The 18,951-nt window shown below is 37.8% G+C and overlaps 1 protein-coding gene across 7 annotated transcripts in view; it reads right to left on the bottom strand.

Annotated features, from left to right (window-relative positions):
* Positions 1 to 18,951, bottom strand: part of PSD3 (pleckstrin and Sec7 domain containing 3) — a 492,335-nt gene that overhangs the window by 224,777 nt on the left and 248,607 nt on the right. For all 7 annotated transcript variants that reach the window (XM_010846409.1, XM_010846403.1, XM_010846406.1 and 4 more), the window contains 4 exons: positions 18,209 to 18,403; positions 18,016 to 18,096; positions 16,211 to 16,323; positions 13,664 to 13,722 (listed from right to left, as the gene is read on the bottom strand). In XM_010846409.1, the coding sequence (XP_010844711.1) occupies positions 13,664 to 13,722; positions 16,211 to 16,323; positions 18,016 to 18,096; positions 18,209 to 18,403 (448 nt within the window). The remainder of the gene's footprint in view (positions 1 to 13,663; positions 13,723 to 16,210; positions 16,324 to 18,015; positions 18,097 to 18,208; positions 18,404 to 18,951) is intronic.

The raw sequence follows: 18,951 nt of genomic DNA, 5'->3' as shown, positions 1-18,951 counted from the left end.
CTGTGGAGCTGCCTATGCAGGACACTTCACATAAATGGAATCATACAAATACAGTCTTTTATGACTGGCTTCTTTCATTTAGCATAATGCTTTCAAGTTCACCCATATTGAAGCATTAACCAGTATTTAACTTCTTTTTATTGCCAAACAACATTCCATTATATGAACTTACTAAATTCTGTTTATCCATTCAGAAATTGGTGGCTACTTGGACTGCTTCCACATTGTGGTTCCTATAATATAGCTAAAAATATTCGCATAAGTTTGGGTGGACTTGTTTTCATTCCTCCTATGTGTGCACCCAGGAGCGGGATTGCTGGGTCATATGGCAACTCTGTGTTTAATCACTTGAGGAACTGCTGGCACCAGGTTACATACCCACTAAAAGCGTGTGAGGCTTCCGCTTCTCTACATCCTCTCCAACACTTCTCTGTCCTTTTTATTTAAGCCAACCTAGTGGGTGTAAACTGGTGTCCTGTGCTTCTGATTTGGATTTCCCTAATGACTGAGAAGGCAACGGCACCCCACTCCAGTACTCTTGCTTGGAAACTCCCATGGACGGAAGAGCCTGGTAGGCTGCAGTCCATGGGGTTGCAAAGAGTTGGACACGACTGAGCGACTTCACTTTCACATTTCCCTTTCATGCTTTGGAGAAGGAAATGGCAACCCACTCCAGTGTTCTTGACTGGAGAATCCCAGGGACAGTGGAGCCTGGTAGGCTGCCGTCTATGGGGTTGCACAGAGTCAGACACGACTGAAGCGACTTAGCAGCAGCGGCAGCAGCAATGACTGGTGATGTTCAGCATACATTCATGCATTACTGGCCACATGTACATATTCTTTGGAGAAATGCTGATTTGAATCCTTTGTCCTTTTATTATTGTCTTTTATTCTTGAGTTGTGTTCTTTACATATTCTTGATACAAGCTCCTTACCGCATATGTACTTTGCAGATACTGTCTCCTATCATGTGCGTTTTCTCATTTGATGGTATTCTTTGAAGCAGAGAAAGTTTTTAATCTAGATGATATTTCAATTTACTTATTTTTTCTTTTGTTGCTTGTGCTTTTGGTGTCATATGTAACAAATTAATGTCAAATCAATCCAAAGTCACAAAGATTTACTCCTATGTTTTCTAAGAGATTTTATACTTTTAGCTCTTATATTTAGATATTTGATCCATTTCGCATTAATTTTTGTACAGAGTAGCAAAGAAAAATCTAATTTCATTCTTTTGCATATGACTATCCAGCTGTCCCAGCACCATATGTATTCTTTCTCCAATGAGTGGCCTTGGCATCCTCGTCAAAAATCAACAGACTGGAATGTAAGGGTTTACTCCTTAACTCTTAACTCTATTGAACAGATCTAGATGTTTGGTTTGATGCCAGTGTAACACTCTCTTGACTCTCATAGCTTTGTAGCAAGTTGTTTTCACCTCTGCATTCTTATTGTTATGGTTAAAAATACAAACAATTCACCATCTTAATGATTTTTATGTGCACAGTTCAGTAGGGTTATGTATTTTTACATTGTGGTGAAACAGATTTCCAGAACTACTTCATCTTGCAAATCTTAAACTCTATATAACTTCCTATCCACCTCCCCTCCACCTTCTGGAAACTATCAGTCTACCTTCTGTTCTAATGACTCTGAATATTTAGGTAACTCATGAAAGTGAAATCATAGTGTTCTCAAAGTCTGTCCATCTTGCAGAACATGTCAGAGGTTCCTCCTTTCTAAGGCTGAGGATTTCATTAGATGTATACTACAATTTTGTTCAACAGTTTATCCATTGATGGACATTTGGGGTGTTCCACTTCCGGGCTTTGTGAAGTACTGCTATGAACATGGGTATGCAAATATCTCCTTGAGATCCTGCTTTCAAATCTTTTAGATATATACCCAGAAATAGGATAGGGGTATCATGTGCTATTTCTAATTTTTTAAGGCACTGCCATGTTCCTTTCCATAGGGGTACACCATTTTACAATCCCACCAATAGCATACAAGGATTCCAATTTCTCCCTATACTTGCCACCTTCTGTTATTTTGCTTTAAAAAAAAAAAAAAGTAGCCATCCTCATAGGTATGAGGTAGTTTTAATTGGCATTTCTCTGATAATTAGTGAAAGTTGAGAATTTTTTCATATGCTTCCTTGTTATTTGTATAATATCTTCAGATAAATGTCTAATTCAAATCCTTTTCCCTCTTTTAAAATGGGGTAATTAATTTAATTGTTGTAGAGTTGTAGGAGTTCGTTACATATTCTGGATATTTATTACTCATCAGATATAAGAGTTGCAAATATCTTCTCCCTTTCTGTAGGTTGTAATTTCCCTTTGTAGTATTCTTTTGTGTACAAAAGTTTGCAAGTTTGCTGTAAGCCCATTTGTCTATTTTAAATTTTGCTACCTGTGGTTTGGGTGTCGGATCCAAGAAATCATTGCCAAGTCCAACATTATGAAGCTTTCTCTCTATGTTTTATTCTCATAGTTTTGCCGTTTTAGGCCTTTAATCTACGTTGAGTTAATCTTTTATATGGTATAAGGGTACAACTTCACTTTCTGCTTTGGATGTCCTTTATTCCCAGCACCATGTGTTGAAGAGACTGTCCTTTCCCCATTGAGTAATCTTGGCACCCTTGCTGAAGATCATTAAAAAGTATATATACAAGAGTCCATTAGGGGCTCTGTATTCTATTCCATTTGCCTATTTGCCTGTCTTTACACCAGTATCACACTCTTTAGATTACTGTAGATGTGTAATACGTTTTGAAATCAGGACGTGTGAGTTCTCTAGTTTTGTCGTTTTTCAAATCTGTTTAGGCTATTCACAGTCCCTTGAGATTCCATGTGAATTTTAGGATGAATTTTTCTTTTCTGCAAAAAATGCCATTGGGACTTGGATAGAAATTGTAATTGAATTTCAGTAGCAGCTTATCAATTTTCTGTGGGGACAAAAAGGTCAGCTGGCATTTTGAGGATGACTGTGTTGAATCTGAAGATCACTCTGGAGAGCATGGCACTTTAACACTAAGGGTTCCAATCCAATACCATGAAATTACTTTCCACTTACTTGGTTTCTTTCAACAATGTTTTGTAGTTTTCAACGTCAATACATTCATCTTATTTTGTTAAGTTTATTCTTAAGTATCTTAGTATTTCTGATGATACTGTAAATGAAACATTTCATTTTCATATTGTTCACTGCTAGTATCAGCAATGCAAATGATCTTTGTATATTCAACTTTTATTCTACAGCCTTGCTGAACTGTTTTTTAGATTCTAATCATTTTTTTCTTTTGTAGATTCCTTAGGATTTTCTATATAAAAGATCAAGTCTTCTGCAAACAGAGAAAATTTTACTTATTTCATTCTAATCATGACATGTTTTATTTTTTTTCCTTGCCTACTCACCCTGGATAAAATCTTCAATACGTAACAAAGAAGTGGCAAGGGTGGACACTTTTGCCTTGTTTCTGATCTGGGGCACAAAAAGTCTTCCAACTTTTCCAGAAAGTATGATGTTAGCTATGAGTTTTTCATAAATGCTCATTTTCAGGAATTAATGAAATTCCTTTTTATTCCTGGCATATTATATATATATATATTTTTTTTAGTTATAAAATGGTGTTGGATTTTGGCAGTGCTTATGTATTTACTGAGATAATCATGGCTTTTCTCTTTTATTCCATTAATAAGGAGTTTAGATTGATTTTCATATGTTGAACTAATCTTGCATTCCTATAATAAATTTCAAATGGTTAGAATATATAGTCTTTTTTATATACTGCTAGACTATATTTTCCTTTTTCTAAGGATTTTGAGTCTATATTCACAGGGCTATTCATAAGGGATATTAGTTTTCTTGTGATAGTTTTGTCTGCTTTTGGTATCAGGGTAGTATAGTCCTCATAGAATGCTTTGAAAAGTAATCACTCCCCTTTTATTTTTTTCTGAAGATTTTGTGAAGGATTTATATCAAAACCTCTTTAAATGTTTAGTATAATTCACAAATAAAGCCATCTGGTCTTGGGCTTTTCTTTGAGGAAAGTTTTATTTATTATTAATTAAATCTCTTTATTTGCTATAGGTCTATTCAGACTTTCTATTTCTCCTTGATTCAGTTTCAACAGTATTTATCATTCTAGGAACCTGTCCATTTCACCTGCGTGATCTTTTGTTAACATACAATTGTTGATAGTATTCTCTTATAATCCTCTTATTTCTGTAAGCTAACTTCCTGAATAGTCAAGGTTGTTTATATCTGCAACTCCCTGTCCTCCTCTGCCTCACTAGTCATTCTTCCCGGTGAGCTCTAGGAGCAAACGCAAAGGGTCAGGTGAGCCCACTGTGCGTCTTGCTGACACCTATGTTTAAACACTCCCCAAGTCTTTATGCTATTTTTATCAGGGAGTCAAAGGAAAATGAAGTCTTTGTCATTAAGAAACAGTCGTTATAAGTACTTATGAGACTGTGTTATACCAATTTGTATCAATTAATTTGAAAAACTATTATTCAAACAAATACTGTCAAAGCTTACTCTAATCACTGACTTTGCATCTCAACAGTTCATAGGCATCATGGTTCTAGTCTTGTTTTCAAGTTGAATCATGACTTTGGGGAAAAGGAGGCCTTCTCTGAAACAAATGCTGGCAGTTGCATGCCAAGGCAGCACTTTCATAGAACTTTCTGATATTCTGAATTCTTTCCCATTAAATGAATAAAGCATAGGTATTTGAAAAGGCCTCCCATGCACTGAAAGGCTCGAAAATTATTCTTTGAAATCAATACAGTATTTCCAATCAAATCTGAGATGTTCAAAGAATGTAAATCTGGAGATCATATCTTTAGAATCAGGAGGCATTTTTAACCAAACTTAAAATGGAGAAGCCACAAAAAATAATTCTATCTGAAATCCCAAAATACCAGTCAGGCCCAAATCTTGACAATTTAACCAATTAAGGTACTATCCTTAATGAGAGAAAATATTAGTCAAAAGTTAAAAAAAAAAAAAAAAAAACCCAGACTGGGGGTTCACACTCCCAGACAAATTTAAGGTTATTCTCCCCAAATGACTAAACAGTCATTTAAAAATATATTTTCTTAAAAATAAAGAGCTGTTTTCTCCATTTGATTCCTTTTAGATATAAAGTATTTATATGAATAAATTATGATGAATTTATCATGTCTGAAAAATATAACTTGGATGTAAACATGTTTCTCATTTAGAATGTTAGGTAAAAGGATCCTCCTCAGCCTTACCTACTACTTTTAGGGAGGAAGTAGAAGGTTTCATAGACCAGGGCAAGAGTCCGGTCTGGAAGAGACAAGTTTTGTAAATTTCTGTCAGGGATCAGATAAATATTCTAGGCTTTACAGGCCGTAAGATCCCTGTTACAACTACTCAACACTGTCATTTTAGTCTGCAAATGTGTGTGATCGTGTTCAGGAAAACCAGCTGGACTTCGGGGCGTGGTTTGCAGGCCCTTAGTCGATAAGAAGGGCTTCCCCAGTGGGTCATTGGTGAGAGAATATGCTTGCAATGCAGGAGACACAGGTTCAATCCCTGGGTTGGGAAGACTCCCTGGAGGAGGGCATGGCAACTCACTCCAGCAGTCTTGCTTGGAGAATCTCACAGCAGAGGAGCCTGGTGCACTAAGGCTCCACGGGGTTGCAAAGAGTTGCACACGACGGAGCGACTGAGCACGAGGCTACAGGAAAATGGAAGGAGGAGGCCCCGGTCCCGAGGACACGTCACAGATGAGCTAATGGGTCAGGCATCCGACACACTCTGGGCTTTAACTTCGGGTTTATCCTCTGCTAAAGTGGTGGCATTTTCCCCCCATCCCAGCAGATAATCAGCTCCGGACTTCAGAGGTAACTGAGAGTGGAGGAGGAAAGGTAAGATGGAGATCTTAGCAACGTCTTAGACACCACACAAGCTACAGTCCAAAACTGAGCCTAAGTGTGACCACGGCTTTGCTTTGAGCCCGCTTCTCTGACACGGAGAATGGAGCTCCAGCCAAGACCTGACCCTCGCTCAGGCCTGAGGGTGAGCTGCTGCTGAAGTGGCGTCTCAACTCTGCACTCACCAGGAAGCAGCCCACAGTCTACACTCTGGATGAAAGGTTGAAGAATTAGTATAACAATCCTCAAATTTTTCATTTTTAATAGTGTAAAGTCTGGAAGCTTTGTGGAAAACATGCTTTCGGAGAAACTGAAGGCTCTCTTGATCCGTTGGTAAAATCTGGCTTCATGAATCTTGAGATATTAAGACACAGCAGGCATACCCTCCCACATGGCAACTCCACCTCCTCCGACACGTTACAGTAAGTGCTGAAAACGCATACTACTGACTTGGTGATGGCTTCAGTTCCGGAGCTCTGCTGAAAGCTGCTTCTTTGCTTCGGTTTCATATGCGTCTCTATCAGATAAGCTTAATTGTGTTCTGCTGCCCTCAGGTGTCCAGTTTTTAATACACAGGATTAGCTGGCAAAACAGGATCCTTTGTAAATTTACAAACCAAGAAGTTGTAGCTGTGATACTCAAAGTACTCTTTCATAAACCCCAAACACAAAGCTAGTGTGCTAAAAGTTCCACCTTTAGAGAGATCTGAAATATTACTGGGATTCCCCAGCACTTCCATAAAACATTGCCACTGAAAAAGGAGCCAGAAATAGCATGAAGAAAAAAATATGTATGGCAACTGAAAATACTACTGTAACACAGTGATTCTCAAAGTATGGTTCAGGGATTCTGTTCAGGGTATCCATGAAGTCAAACCTATTTTCATAATAACAATAAAAACATTTTTTAGTCTCTCTCTCATAAGTTACAGTGGAGTATTCTAGAAGCTACATGACTTGTGATATACTGTGACAGACAAAACGTGGAAGCAGAGGATCTAGCAGTCTACTATTAAACCAAACATGAAAGAGATTTTCAAAAATTTTTAAATGCTAATTTTTTCACTAAATTTTAAGTATAATTATTACTCATCAGTTCAGTTAAGTCCCTCAGTCGTGTCTGACTCTTTGCGACCCCATGGACTGCAGCACGCCAGGCCTCCCTGTCCATCACCAGCTCCCAGAGTTTGCTCAAACTCATGTCCATTGAGTGAGTGATGCCATCCAACCATCTCATCCTCTGTCGTCCCCTTCTCTCGCCTTCCATCTTTCCCAGCATCGGGGTCTTTTCAAAAGAGTCAGTTCTTTGCATCGGGGCCAAAGTATTGGAGTTTCAGCATCAGTCCTTCCAGTGAATATTCAGGATTGATTTCCTTTAGAATTGACTGGTTGGATCTCCTTGTTGTCCAAGGGACTCTCAAGAGTCTTCTCTAACACCACAGTTCAAAAGCATCAATTCTTTGGCACTCAGCTTTCTTTATAGTCCAACTCTTACATCCATACATGACCACTGGAAAAACCATAGCCTTGACTAGACACACCTTTGTTGGCAAAGTAATGTCTCTGCTCTTTAATAAGCTGTCTAGGTTGGTCATAGCTTTTCTTCCAAGGAGCAAACGTCTTTTAATTTCATGGCTGCAGTCACCATCTGCAGTGATTTTGGAGTCCCCCAAAATAGTCTGTCACTGTTTCCACTGTTTCCCCATCTATTTGCCATGAAGTGATGGGACCAGATGCCATGATCTTAGTTTTCTGAATGTTGAGCTTTAAGCCATCTTTTTCACTCTCCTCTTTCACTTTCATCTAGAGGCTCTTTAGTTCTTCTTCACTTTCTGCCATAAGGGTGGTATCATCTGTGTATCTGAGGTTATTTATATTTCTCCAGCAATCTTGATTCCAGCTTATGCTTCATCCAGTCCAGCATTTCTCATGATGTACTCGGCATATAAGTTAAATAAGCAAGGTGACAATATACAGCCTTGACGTACTCCTTTCCCGATTTGGAACCAGTCTGTTGTTCCATGTCCATTTCTAACTGTTGCTTCTTGACCAGCCTACAGGTTTCTCAAGAGGCAGGTCAGGTGGTCTGGTAGAAGTATATTATTCATTTAATTGGTTTATAAATGCTATTATAAAAGTGATTCAATACATTTTCTAAATCATCAACTTTAGTTTTTAATATGGTAAATATTAACAGATATAAGTAAAAGTTTTCTGGTGGCCCTCAAAAATATGAGTATAAAGGGATCCTGAGAACAAAAAGCTTGAGAATTATTTAGTAGCAGGCTCGATTACTGCTTCATAAAAAGTAGTTCCTCTAAAATTTGAGAAGATAAAGGAAAAGACTGTTCTCATTATTAATTCAAAGACTGATCTCTGCTTCTAACATGATTGTCTAGAAAGGCAGACATTAAAGTAAATAAGAGGGTCAGAGGCCGGAGGTTCCTATCCCCTTCCTCATCCTCATTCTTGCTCTTCCCCAAACTATCTGTGGGAGGAAAGAGCCAACCCTGCCTTAATAAGAGTTCCATCTGCTTTCCTTTATCACCTTGTACTAACGATCTGTGCAAATGTGAAAACACATCCTGGTAAGAAAGAGAAGGGCGGAGGGCTGAACAATGTATCAGCGAGAGGATCTGAGGTCCCTAAATGAGCCCCACTGACTCAACTGGAAAGCTACACCTGCTGTGTTTTATAAGTATGACCCGATTCTAAGGAAAGTAGAACTACCAAAAAGAAAGAGAAGAGGGTAGGGACAGGGAGGAAGAAATGCAGGGAAGGAAAATGGAAAGGGAGGCTGTCATCTTGAGGAGTGATGAAAGCCAGGAAGATCCTCCCGTGCGTGATTGATTCTGATGCGCTTAAGTAAGGATTCCTGCTAAAATTCTAGGCAGTTGCCACTCTGAAGTGATGAGAGCCTGGAGGAGTCACTGTGGCTGCAGAGTCTAACCGGAAAAGGAAGGACGCAGCACCAAGGGCGTGTAAAGGAGGACTCCAAGGGGAGGAGGCTTACTGGAAGTAAATGTCACCCATGGCTGGAAGTCCGCAGAGGGACAGGGCTCAGATAGAAAAAGAAATTGCAGCCAGGGCTGGCCCTCCTGGAAGAGGGACCGAGGAAAGAGGGCTGCAGGGACACAAAGCGGGGTCCTCAGAGACCACCGCGCCACAGGAGGGGGCAGATGTCAGTTACCAGGACGACAACCGCAGGCGCCCACAGAGGTTTCCTGAGGTGCAAATTGACTACCTAGCAACCTCACGGAGATCTGCACTGCTCCTGAGGGTGGAGAGACGAGATAGCATGACATGAAAAGGAAAAGCATTAAAATTCTTCAATTACAGGTCTCACAATAGTCATTTTCCACCTCTGATAATAACCAAATATTTATTTAACCCAGCCTTCAAAATTTCAGTGTCCTAGAGAGCCCATCTTTGAATTATCACAATTACTCACACAGTTTACAAATTGAAAAATAATGAGTTCCTAAGATCTATCTCCAACGGAACTACACAACTTTTTGACATTATCCTATTACAAAAGCTGTACTGTATTCCTTGCCTTCTTTCTTTCCTATACCAGTACAGTGTCCTTGCCGTGGTTTTAGCCCTTATCCAACCCATAACCCAACCCCTCAAAAAACCACTAAGGTCCTGCCTTGTGCAACAAACCTGAAGATAATGAGCAGCAGGCCGAGGATCCCAAGGACAGAGCATCTGCAGGCGCCCAGCCCAGACAGGCAGCCACCACTCCAGAAGGACCACAGCCCACTCCCCACCCCTATGTGTGGCGGGGGCGGGGGTGGAGTGGGGTGGTTGGGGGCCTGGCTCTGCCAGAAAGCACAGACACACTTCAGATAAAATTGTCACTAAAAATCCCAAGCCGCGGTGTTAAAGGGCAGATTTTGTCGCAAAATCTTGATTGACAACAATGCCCTGGCTCCTGCCTCTGACCACGGCCTGGCCTGGGCAGCACCGTCTTGTGGATCGCTTCCGACTTTTAGCTGAGAAACCGGCCAACGCCTATGCTTCCGCCTACCCCACTCTCTACTGCATCTCAGTTCTTCTTCTGAAACTTCCTCCCATTTCAGGGTCCAGTCCTCCCACCACTGTCCCGGCCCTGCTGCCTGTCTTCAGTCTTGGATTCGAGAGGCTGGATTTTGAATATGACTGGAGGACAAGAGAGATACTTTTAAGTTAATAGAGCATACCTGCAGAGTAGCTCAGAAAAGGAAAAGGTATGAATGCATTCTAACATGATAAATCATTTTATTCATACTATTTCCAATAAAATGCAAGGCTTTAAAAAATAGAGTTTCAACTCTCTGCTTGTTGATAGTAACAATACTCAGTACAACTTGTCCAACAGAACAAGAGAAAAATAAATCTGTTTACTGTTTTGACAGAAATTGACCTGTATGTACAAAAGTCTAACTTACATACAGACTTCATAGACGAAGGGGCATTTTAAAAATAAAAGAGATTACTTAGCAAACGTGACCACAATTAGAAAATACTTATTTAATGAAGGTTAGTAAACCACTTGCAGATAAGTAAAAGTAAGTCCATATTATTGGTATAATAATGGTAAAAATCATTCACATTTTTTAAAATAGATACAGAAGGGAATCACCATTCTTTAGTTCCAATGAAATGACTATAACATCTGAATGAATTTCTCCCCAAAATACTGTATATATTGCAGACTGCCTCTGTGCGGCCCACTTAGTGAAATGTATGTAATTAAGAGACCCCCTCCCCCAGTGCTTCTCTACCACAGCACCTCGGTTAGCCCTCACCAGCTCTGTAGGTAACCCGGCTAAGGGCGGCGAGCCTACCAACACCACTCCATCTGACTTCTGATCCTTACCCAGATGGCAGCAAACTTGGAGTGGAGCATAAACACTAAAGTGTTTGTTTAATGATAGAATAAACTAGAAAAGGGGAAGCCAGAAAAGCATTCCAACATACAGCACTGAATTAGGCTTGCTATGTTAGTACACCTTCTACCATTTTATTAGTAAGATTAGCAGGAAGAACAAAGGCCCATGCCAATGCATTTTCAACACGTCATTCCATAGCACAGGAAGATTCCCAATGAACAGCCTTAAGAAGAGAACCTCTCAGGTTACACCTTCCCCACTGAGAGCGTGAGGGCAAGCTTGTCTCAGCACTTCTTAGAAAGGTCATGCTATTATGACACGATGGCAGGGAAGAAAAGGGAAGTGGATTATTAGTTCATTTCCCAAGAGGATTACTCTGGCTCTGGACTAAGTAATGAGAGGTGAGGCCTAGGCAGTATAGCATAAGGAGAGGGTGAAAGGGGAAGATATTAGAAATAATTCACTCTATAGTCTTTATGAATGATTCACTTTCATAGGAGCCATTGCTAGTAAGTCAGACACTGTACCATAATTCAGGTAATCATGATGCAAGAGAAGCTACATCCAAAATTATGGATTAAAAACTTACCACCTAGAAGGAAAATTCATTTTTAAAAAGAATCCAGAGGAAAAGAAGAGAAACACATTTTCATATGGTTAGTTTTTATGGCAGCTACTATATGTTCAACAGTCTTGTAACAGCATGCATTGTATACAAGAATAAAAAAGTCTAATATACAAAACTTAAACAACAATCTCCAGTATGTAGCACACACTTTTAAAAACAAAGCTGAGAACTAATAATCACTAAAAACATGATTTTGAAGATACAGAGAGATTTGTATTTATCATTTTCTCCCTCATATGTAATTCTGCCACTATAACCACTTGTTAATTATGTATGATTGGCATAAATTAAGATAATACTAAACCATTCACTTATACAAACTCTCTCTTATATTCCAGTTGCCAAAAAGAAGTGTAGTATATCACTTAATCTCTTTTCAATTCCTCAAACATGGAAGACGAGTGAGTTCAAGACCTGTGGTTCTGAACCCACGCACAAGACACCCCAGGGCGTCTCGTTTGTGTATCAAGCGTGCGGAGTTATCTGAATAAATAACAAACCTCACACCTTTATTTAATGCTATGTTTCAAATTATTGTGATTAATAAGATACATGTTTATTTGAAATTATTATTAAAACAATATTAGCTTTTTAAAAAGCAATCCAGTTTTTAACAGAAATGGTGGTGGTAGTTTAATCGTAACTCATATCCGACTCTTGCAACCCCATGGACTGTACAGCTTGCCAGGCTCCTCTGTCTGTGGGATTCTCCAGGCAGGAATACTGAAACAAGTTGCCATTTCTTTCTCCAGGGGATCATCCCCACCCCGGGACTGAACCTATGTCTTCTGCGCTGGCAGGCGGATTCTTTACCACTGAACCACCGGGGAGCCCCTTAATAGAAACAAATGCCTGCAAATCTAGCTACTTCTACAGAAGTTCTATGACATAGTCAACCTGTAAAAAAGAATCAAACTGTCACTAGATTCTTTTCTTCATTCTTACACATTTTCTCAGTCTGAACAGAGTAAATACACAACTATCATACGTGAAGAAGATCCCCAGCCCTGGGACCCACTGGCTTGGGTCAATGTCACGTGTGGACAACCATAATCAAAAGCGTCTCCTTCAGCTGATGGTTAGACTAGGAAACTGGGTGAGAGGAGAAGAAGGGGGGTCACAGGATGAACAGAGGAAAGCGGTGAGAGCCTGCTTCATTGGCAACAGGAAAACAGAGGCTAGGACAGCATGCTGGCTGGCCAGCCCCACGCCACGCTGAATTAACATCAGACTCTGCCACTCACTCCAAGGCTCACGCTGTGGGAATCCCAGTACCTTCATTTCCACAAGACATTTTACCGCCCTGTTAAACTGAGGCTTGTCCCCCTCAGTCCATCTTAAGGACCCCATACAGCTCTACTTGCCTTTCTTAAAGAGGAGAACAAGAAAAGGAGTTATCCTTTTTCTTGTTTAAAATAAGGTGTGACCTTTTGGAACAGAAGAACAAATTAGGGCCATTATCTTAGTTTTAGTTCTTTTAATATGATTTCTTAGTTGTAAGGTAAAAACCATATGGCAAATCAAGGGATGATGTAGACTAATTACAAGAAACACGATTTTCCCTTCAAAATAAATGGACGTGGGACTATGAAATAATTTTTGTGCTGTGTACATGTTGATCTATATTTGATCTATATTGATCTATATTTAACTAAAACATTTCTTATTTTCTCTAATATGAACAATTTAAGCAAAAGCTAAAATTCCACCTCTGTGAAAGATGAAAGTATAGTTACAATCATAAATTTAAGAAGTTCATCCTATACTTTAAGTAGACTATATTGATATTTCAACAAGCAAAAGACCAGGTAAGCTAAGGGGTGTTTAAAAAACTTAGCTCTTAACACTTGCTACTATATTTAGTGAAAACATAGTCAACACTTTCAGATCTAACTTAACATCCTCTTTCTGCAATACTGTATCAACCCTCATAGCTAACTAAAAACCAAAACCAAAAGTAAAAGCTCAGTCTCTGCCATCTAGTGGACAAAGAAGATAACAGACTGCGCGCATTATAGCTAGAACTCCAGACATGCAGACAACATGGTGCATACTTAAAATTATGCTCAGTGCTAGCATGTAAAAAAGCTATTTCTTTTTCCAAAGATTTATGTTTACCTACCTGCCATGTAGAGAACGAGATAAAAGAAGGCAGACAGTAAACATGTATGAACACAAAAGCAAAGATAAGCCCAGGAAATTCTGGAGCTCTCTCTCTGTAAGACAGCTCCACACCCCTACACTTACATGGCCATGGAGATCTGTGTTAAGAAGCATCATTGCACAGGTGAGGCAATGGACTCCATCTAACAGAAGAGAGACAAGGACAGAAAGCATTAATTCACTTGTTCCTGTTGGACTGCTCAATATTATTAAAACAGCATACCTATGCTTAATTAAGAACCTATGAAACCACAATCCTGTGGCTAGGCACAATTAATCCTATTCATTTGGGGAAACAGAAAATAGATAAGAAAACGTTATTAAAAGAATCTCAGTGCACAGACTTGAACTCTACTGGTGATGAAGTCAATTATTCTTACCTCTAGAGGACAATCTGACAGAAAATGTCTAAAGCTTTGAAACAGTGTCCTTTGACACAGCAAATCTACTTCGGGGACTTCATATTAATACTAATGAAATAAAAGAACTACCCAAAATACAAAAATATCTAAAGGAAGCTTGCTGACAATGGAAGTGAGTGAATACGACCCCCCTAAAACACAATTCTGTTACGCTGACGTCATTAAAAATGTGGTCCAAGTACACACGTTGAAATGGAAAGATATTTCACAATAATTATATCCAGTATGATTCTATTTTAATATAATACATCTAGAATGATCTATAACATAATATTAAAAGATATCATTATTTCTGGATAATAAAATTATAATTTTATTTTTTACTTATGGTTTCTCAATTTTCTATGACATATGGAAAAGAAAATAAATTATTTAATACTTTTATTTTTTAAATTTTATTTTCTAGAAAGAAAGTGAATTAGGAAAGAAGCAAAAGTTAAAGAAAACCAAGATGTGCATCTTCCACTGTTTACTCTTTGGGTATTAGTTCTCTGGCTAAAAACATATGGACAGGAATGGTTATCCTTTCACTCGCCACTCCTTTAAGGCAACATTTAGGTTGACTGGCCCAGGATACAACTGATCAGACAAAAGTGAAATACTGAAATAATCACTGAAGATTTAAAAATTAACTATTTATAGGCAATAAGTTACCCAAACCAGCAAGATCATTTCACAGTTACATGGAAACATCACTTTCTCTTCTTATTTTATAAAGGGAAAGAAGAAGCACTATTCTCTCCCTGCAATTCTCAATCCAAGTATAGTACAGCAGTTGCAGATAGGAGAAAAATCTTATTAATTTATACTAAATGTACAAAAAAGTTTGTCCAACTGCTGAATTTATGAATTAAAGATGCTTCATTTTCCAAAATATGCCTTTGAGTTCAGTAGGTAATTTCTCTAAGTAGAATATCTCTAAGCAGATGCTGCTTAATGCCTAAAAGTTCATTTATTCCACTATTCTAAATACATATAAAAACAAGTTCTTGAAAGTATTTATAAAACTCTGCAGCCAACTCTCAAATATCTTTATCAACAGCCAACTGAGTACACAAATCCATAGTCCCTGCTTCACTTAAGAATGTCAGTATCTTCTTAGATTTGAAGAAGGTTCTAACAAAAACAATTCACTTCTATACCTTTTATTTTCTTAAGACCAACAGTGATACAGTGAATAGATGGTCTTAGCAGAGTCAAAAGAAGAAAGAAAGACAGTTCCCATTTTGCAGATGACAATATGACTTTAACACTCAGACAATTAATTTAGCTACAGCCTGCAGGGCAGAGGCAGCAGGAGCAATCACTTGCGTCAATATAAAGAACACCGATACATTGCTAACTGGCAAACAGAAGAGACAATTACAATTCCTAGTGCATCTGGTCTCAGGGACTTAGTCTAGAATTCTTAAGTTTAAGAAAGATACTCCAATTGGAAGTGAATATTTTTTATTTTAAACCCTGAAAGCTTGGCCTTATTATAAAAACTGAAATGGAGAAATGATCTCTTTTCATAGAATATATAAAAAATTAAAATGCTTAAAATTGCTTTTTAAAATAGTAAACACAAATATAGGTCATTAAAATCATAAACCTGAGGCAGTGGTCAGTGTTGTAAAAATGAATGCCCAGAGAAAGCACTGGAGATAGTTCACACACGCCAGTGAGATTTGCAAATGTTTCTGGAACTAACCATACAACTACACATGCACTTCATCAAGAAGCTTAGAAAATCAGGTGTATGGGAAGAAGAAAGAGGAAAGCTATGTCTGTGCACATTTCATTTATTACAATGTGCACGGACATTAAAATCTCAGGGACAGACCATAAACGATTTAAAGAAAGTATACTGCCGTACTATGGACATGGAAAATACAGTGAAACTACAGGAGTAAAGGACATCAAGCAGTCATTAAATATGGTTTTTAAAGAATATCTGATGACATGAGAGATGCTCACCATGCAAGGGAAGAACAGTACGAAACGAAATTCTGTAATGATTCCAACTTAACATAAAGTATTTTACAAATAGACTAGAAGGAAGTAAATCAAACTGTTAACAGTTATTTCTAGGTAATTAGACATAACTCGATGATTTTCATTTTCTTATGCATAATTTTCCATATTTCCCACAATAAAATGTAACCTTTATATTGAGAAAAATAGCCCTTGTTATAAAAAAGTAATTTAAGCATTTCCATCAGATTACCTTGTGAAGCAATGGTATCTGGGTTACAGTAAAAATATCTATTGGAGAAGTGTACTAAAATTCTCTCTCGTTCTTGGGTTTCTCCCACAAGAGAAAATGCTTTAAAGAAATACCTAAAAGAGAGTTAAAAGGGAAAAGGTGAATTTTTAGAAAATGTGAGACTATACTGTTTGACAGTTAAACTTAATTCATAAAACTTAAGAAACTAATAATACAAGGTAAGATATTTTACAGGTATGCTTTAAAAATCACTAGATGGTTATTCAACATAAACTTATGCTAATATTATAGGAAAGGTTGATATAAACGATGACAGAGCAACAGCATGGTGGCCAATACATCAAAAAACAGGCTTGGGAAGGCGAGTGGTTTCCACATATGATGTAAAGAAGCCATTTTTAAAGATGAGTCAGAAAAAACTAAGGAACACTGAAGTCTGGATGCATAACAACGTGATCTATGTCTTCAGTTCAGTTCAGTTCAGTCGCTCAGTCGTGTCCGACTCTTTGCGACCCCAAAACTTGACAAAGATCACAGGGTTTCTTTGTCATTTTGTTACTTGATGGTAATCACCACTGACCCACTATTAAAATTACAATTATACTGTCTTATGCACAGTAGGTTTCTGTTAATTTTATTTTGCCTATTATCACCATAGTCTATCTTTAATTTGCTATACGAGGAAGAGATTGGAAAATAAAACCCTAATTTATTTTTTGAATTAGGAATGCCAATCTAGATCAGAGTCACTGAGAGTATGGTCTATTAGAGATGTATCCAGGACTCTCACTCAACAAAGTAGATGCACTGACCTAAACATGAGATGAGAAAGAAAAAAATTATTCAGAATGTTCTAAGAAAACCTACTTTTGAAAGAAACATATCATAAACCATATTTTGATGATGAAAATGTTGCTGTCTTCCTTACTTGCAGTTAATCTAAATTATATTGACCTAACTTTAATTTCTCTTAAACTTTTTTTATAAACCACATGAGAAAGCAAAGCAAAAATATAGATCTTTCCCCTACCTTTACCTGTTTCCATCAGAAAACCTCTAAGTACCCCTGATTCATGCAAAGAGCTAGAGACTAACTCACTGCTGTGCTTTCTCACTTCACCTCCCAGGCTTCAGTTTCCTGATCTATAAAACTAGAGTGTTACACAAGATGATCTCAGAGCTCCCCCAGGCTCTGACACATCACAGAGTTTATAAGATTAAATGCTGGCTGGGTTTTACCTTCAGCTGTGCTTAGAAATTGACAGACAGTATGGTGTGAGACGTGAGGGTCAGGTGTCTCTAAACCCATTTGAACAGATCAGCCACAAGTAATAACTGACTAAAATAGTTTTACAGATAACTTCCTGCTGATTATCCTGATATTGATTTTTATCCCATTCATTAGATAATTTCAAAGTACTCTTTGAAAAGGCTATTAGGCTATTGTAAACAAATAATTAGAGAAAAAAGTCTTTAATTCTGCAGTCTATAAACTGTGCCTTTTAAAAAAATTTGATCATTCAAAAACCAAATTCCCACAGATTCCATTTCTCCAAGCTTTACTTTGCCAGCATTCTTTACTCTGTCATATACTTGGTGCAGAAAATGGGTTCATGTATAATTTCACAAAAACAATACATTTTCCCCACTTTCCACAACGTTTACTCTCCGTAATACACTCTGAGCTAAGGTCACAAAGTAACTGTGGGTCTAAAAAAGGAAAAATCAGACTACCTTCAGCACATCATTTTCTATTCTGAGAATTAATTATTTAGAAACAAAGAACAGGTGATGTTTAATCATACCTGAGAGATTGATCCAGTGTCATTCCTGTGAAATCAAAAAACTTCAAATATTCTTCCGCAACTAGTTTGCTAAATTCATTGCTGTAAGAAAACAAATAGATTTGGCTATTAAAACTGAAGCCACCTGAACACACACACACACACGCGCGCTTATAAGGGTGCACTCAGACACCAGCCCTGGAACGGAACGTACTTCTTGCCCAGGTGCTTTGCCACGTCCGACCTTTTGAACCTGTCGAGCTGATAAAGGCGCTTGGCCAGCCTTTTGGCTGCTTCTGTGTTGCTGCTGGTACTGTTACTGAGACTTCCTGAGGCCTCCTTTTCCAGAATTTCAGTGCTCCCCATTTCAGAATGAGCCTGTAGCAGAGCTGTCTTCACCCCAGCATTGCTGTAAAAATTGATAAAGAAGGAAACAAAAGAATAGAAAAGATTGTTCTTGTGTGGCAAAAAGGAAAATAGCTAAGGAAATTATCACGATATTGTAGAACAAATGAAAAACTATTTTAAATGATATACCTTATGCTTCATTATTAATAAAAATATTCTCAGTTCCTGTATTTTGACATACTAGAGAAGTGATTGCTTAAACCCTAGATAAGCAGTTCTCAAACCTTTTGGTCTCAAACCTTGATATTCTTACAAGTATAGAAGACTTCAAAGACCTTTGTGTATATGGGTTATGTCTACTTATATTCACTGCATGAGTAATTAAAATGGAAAAATTCAAATATTCATTTAATAATAAAAAATCCATTTCACAAATATAGACAAACATTTAATTAAAAATAACTATATTTTCTTTTTTTATTTTATTTTATTTTTTTTATTTTATTTTATTTTTTTTAGCTGTAAGATGCATCTTTATTTTATAAACCATTAGGAAAGTAAAAAAAAAACCTGCTTTTTAATTTAATCAAGGTACAATATTTTGTTATT

Source organism: Bison bison, unplaced genomic scaffold (genome assembly GCF_000754665.1).
Source record: "Bison bison bison isolate TAMUID 2011002044 unplaced genomic scaffold, Bison_UMD1.0 scf7180017864236, whole genome shotgun sequence".
Classification (NCBI taxonomy): domain Eukaryota; kingdom Metazoa; phylum Chordata; class Mammalia; order Artiodactyla; family Bovidae; genus Bison; species Bison bison.
Note: the sequence above shows the minus strand (reverse complement) of the source record. Positions and strands in the feature narration are given on the sequence as shown.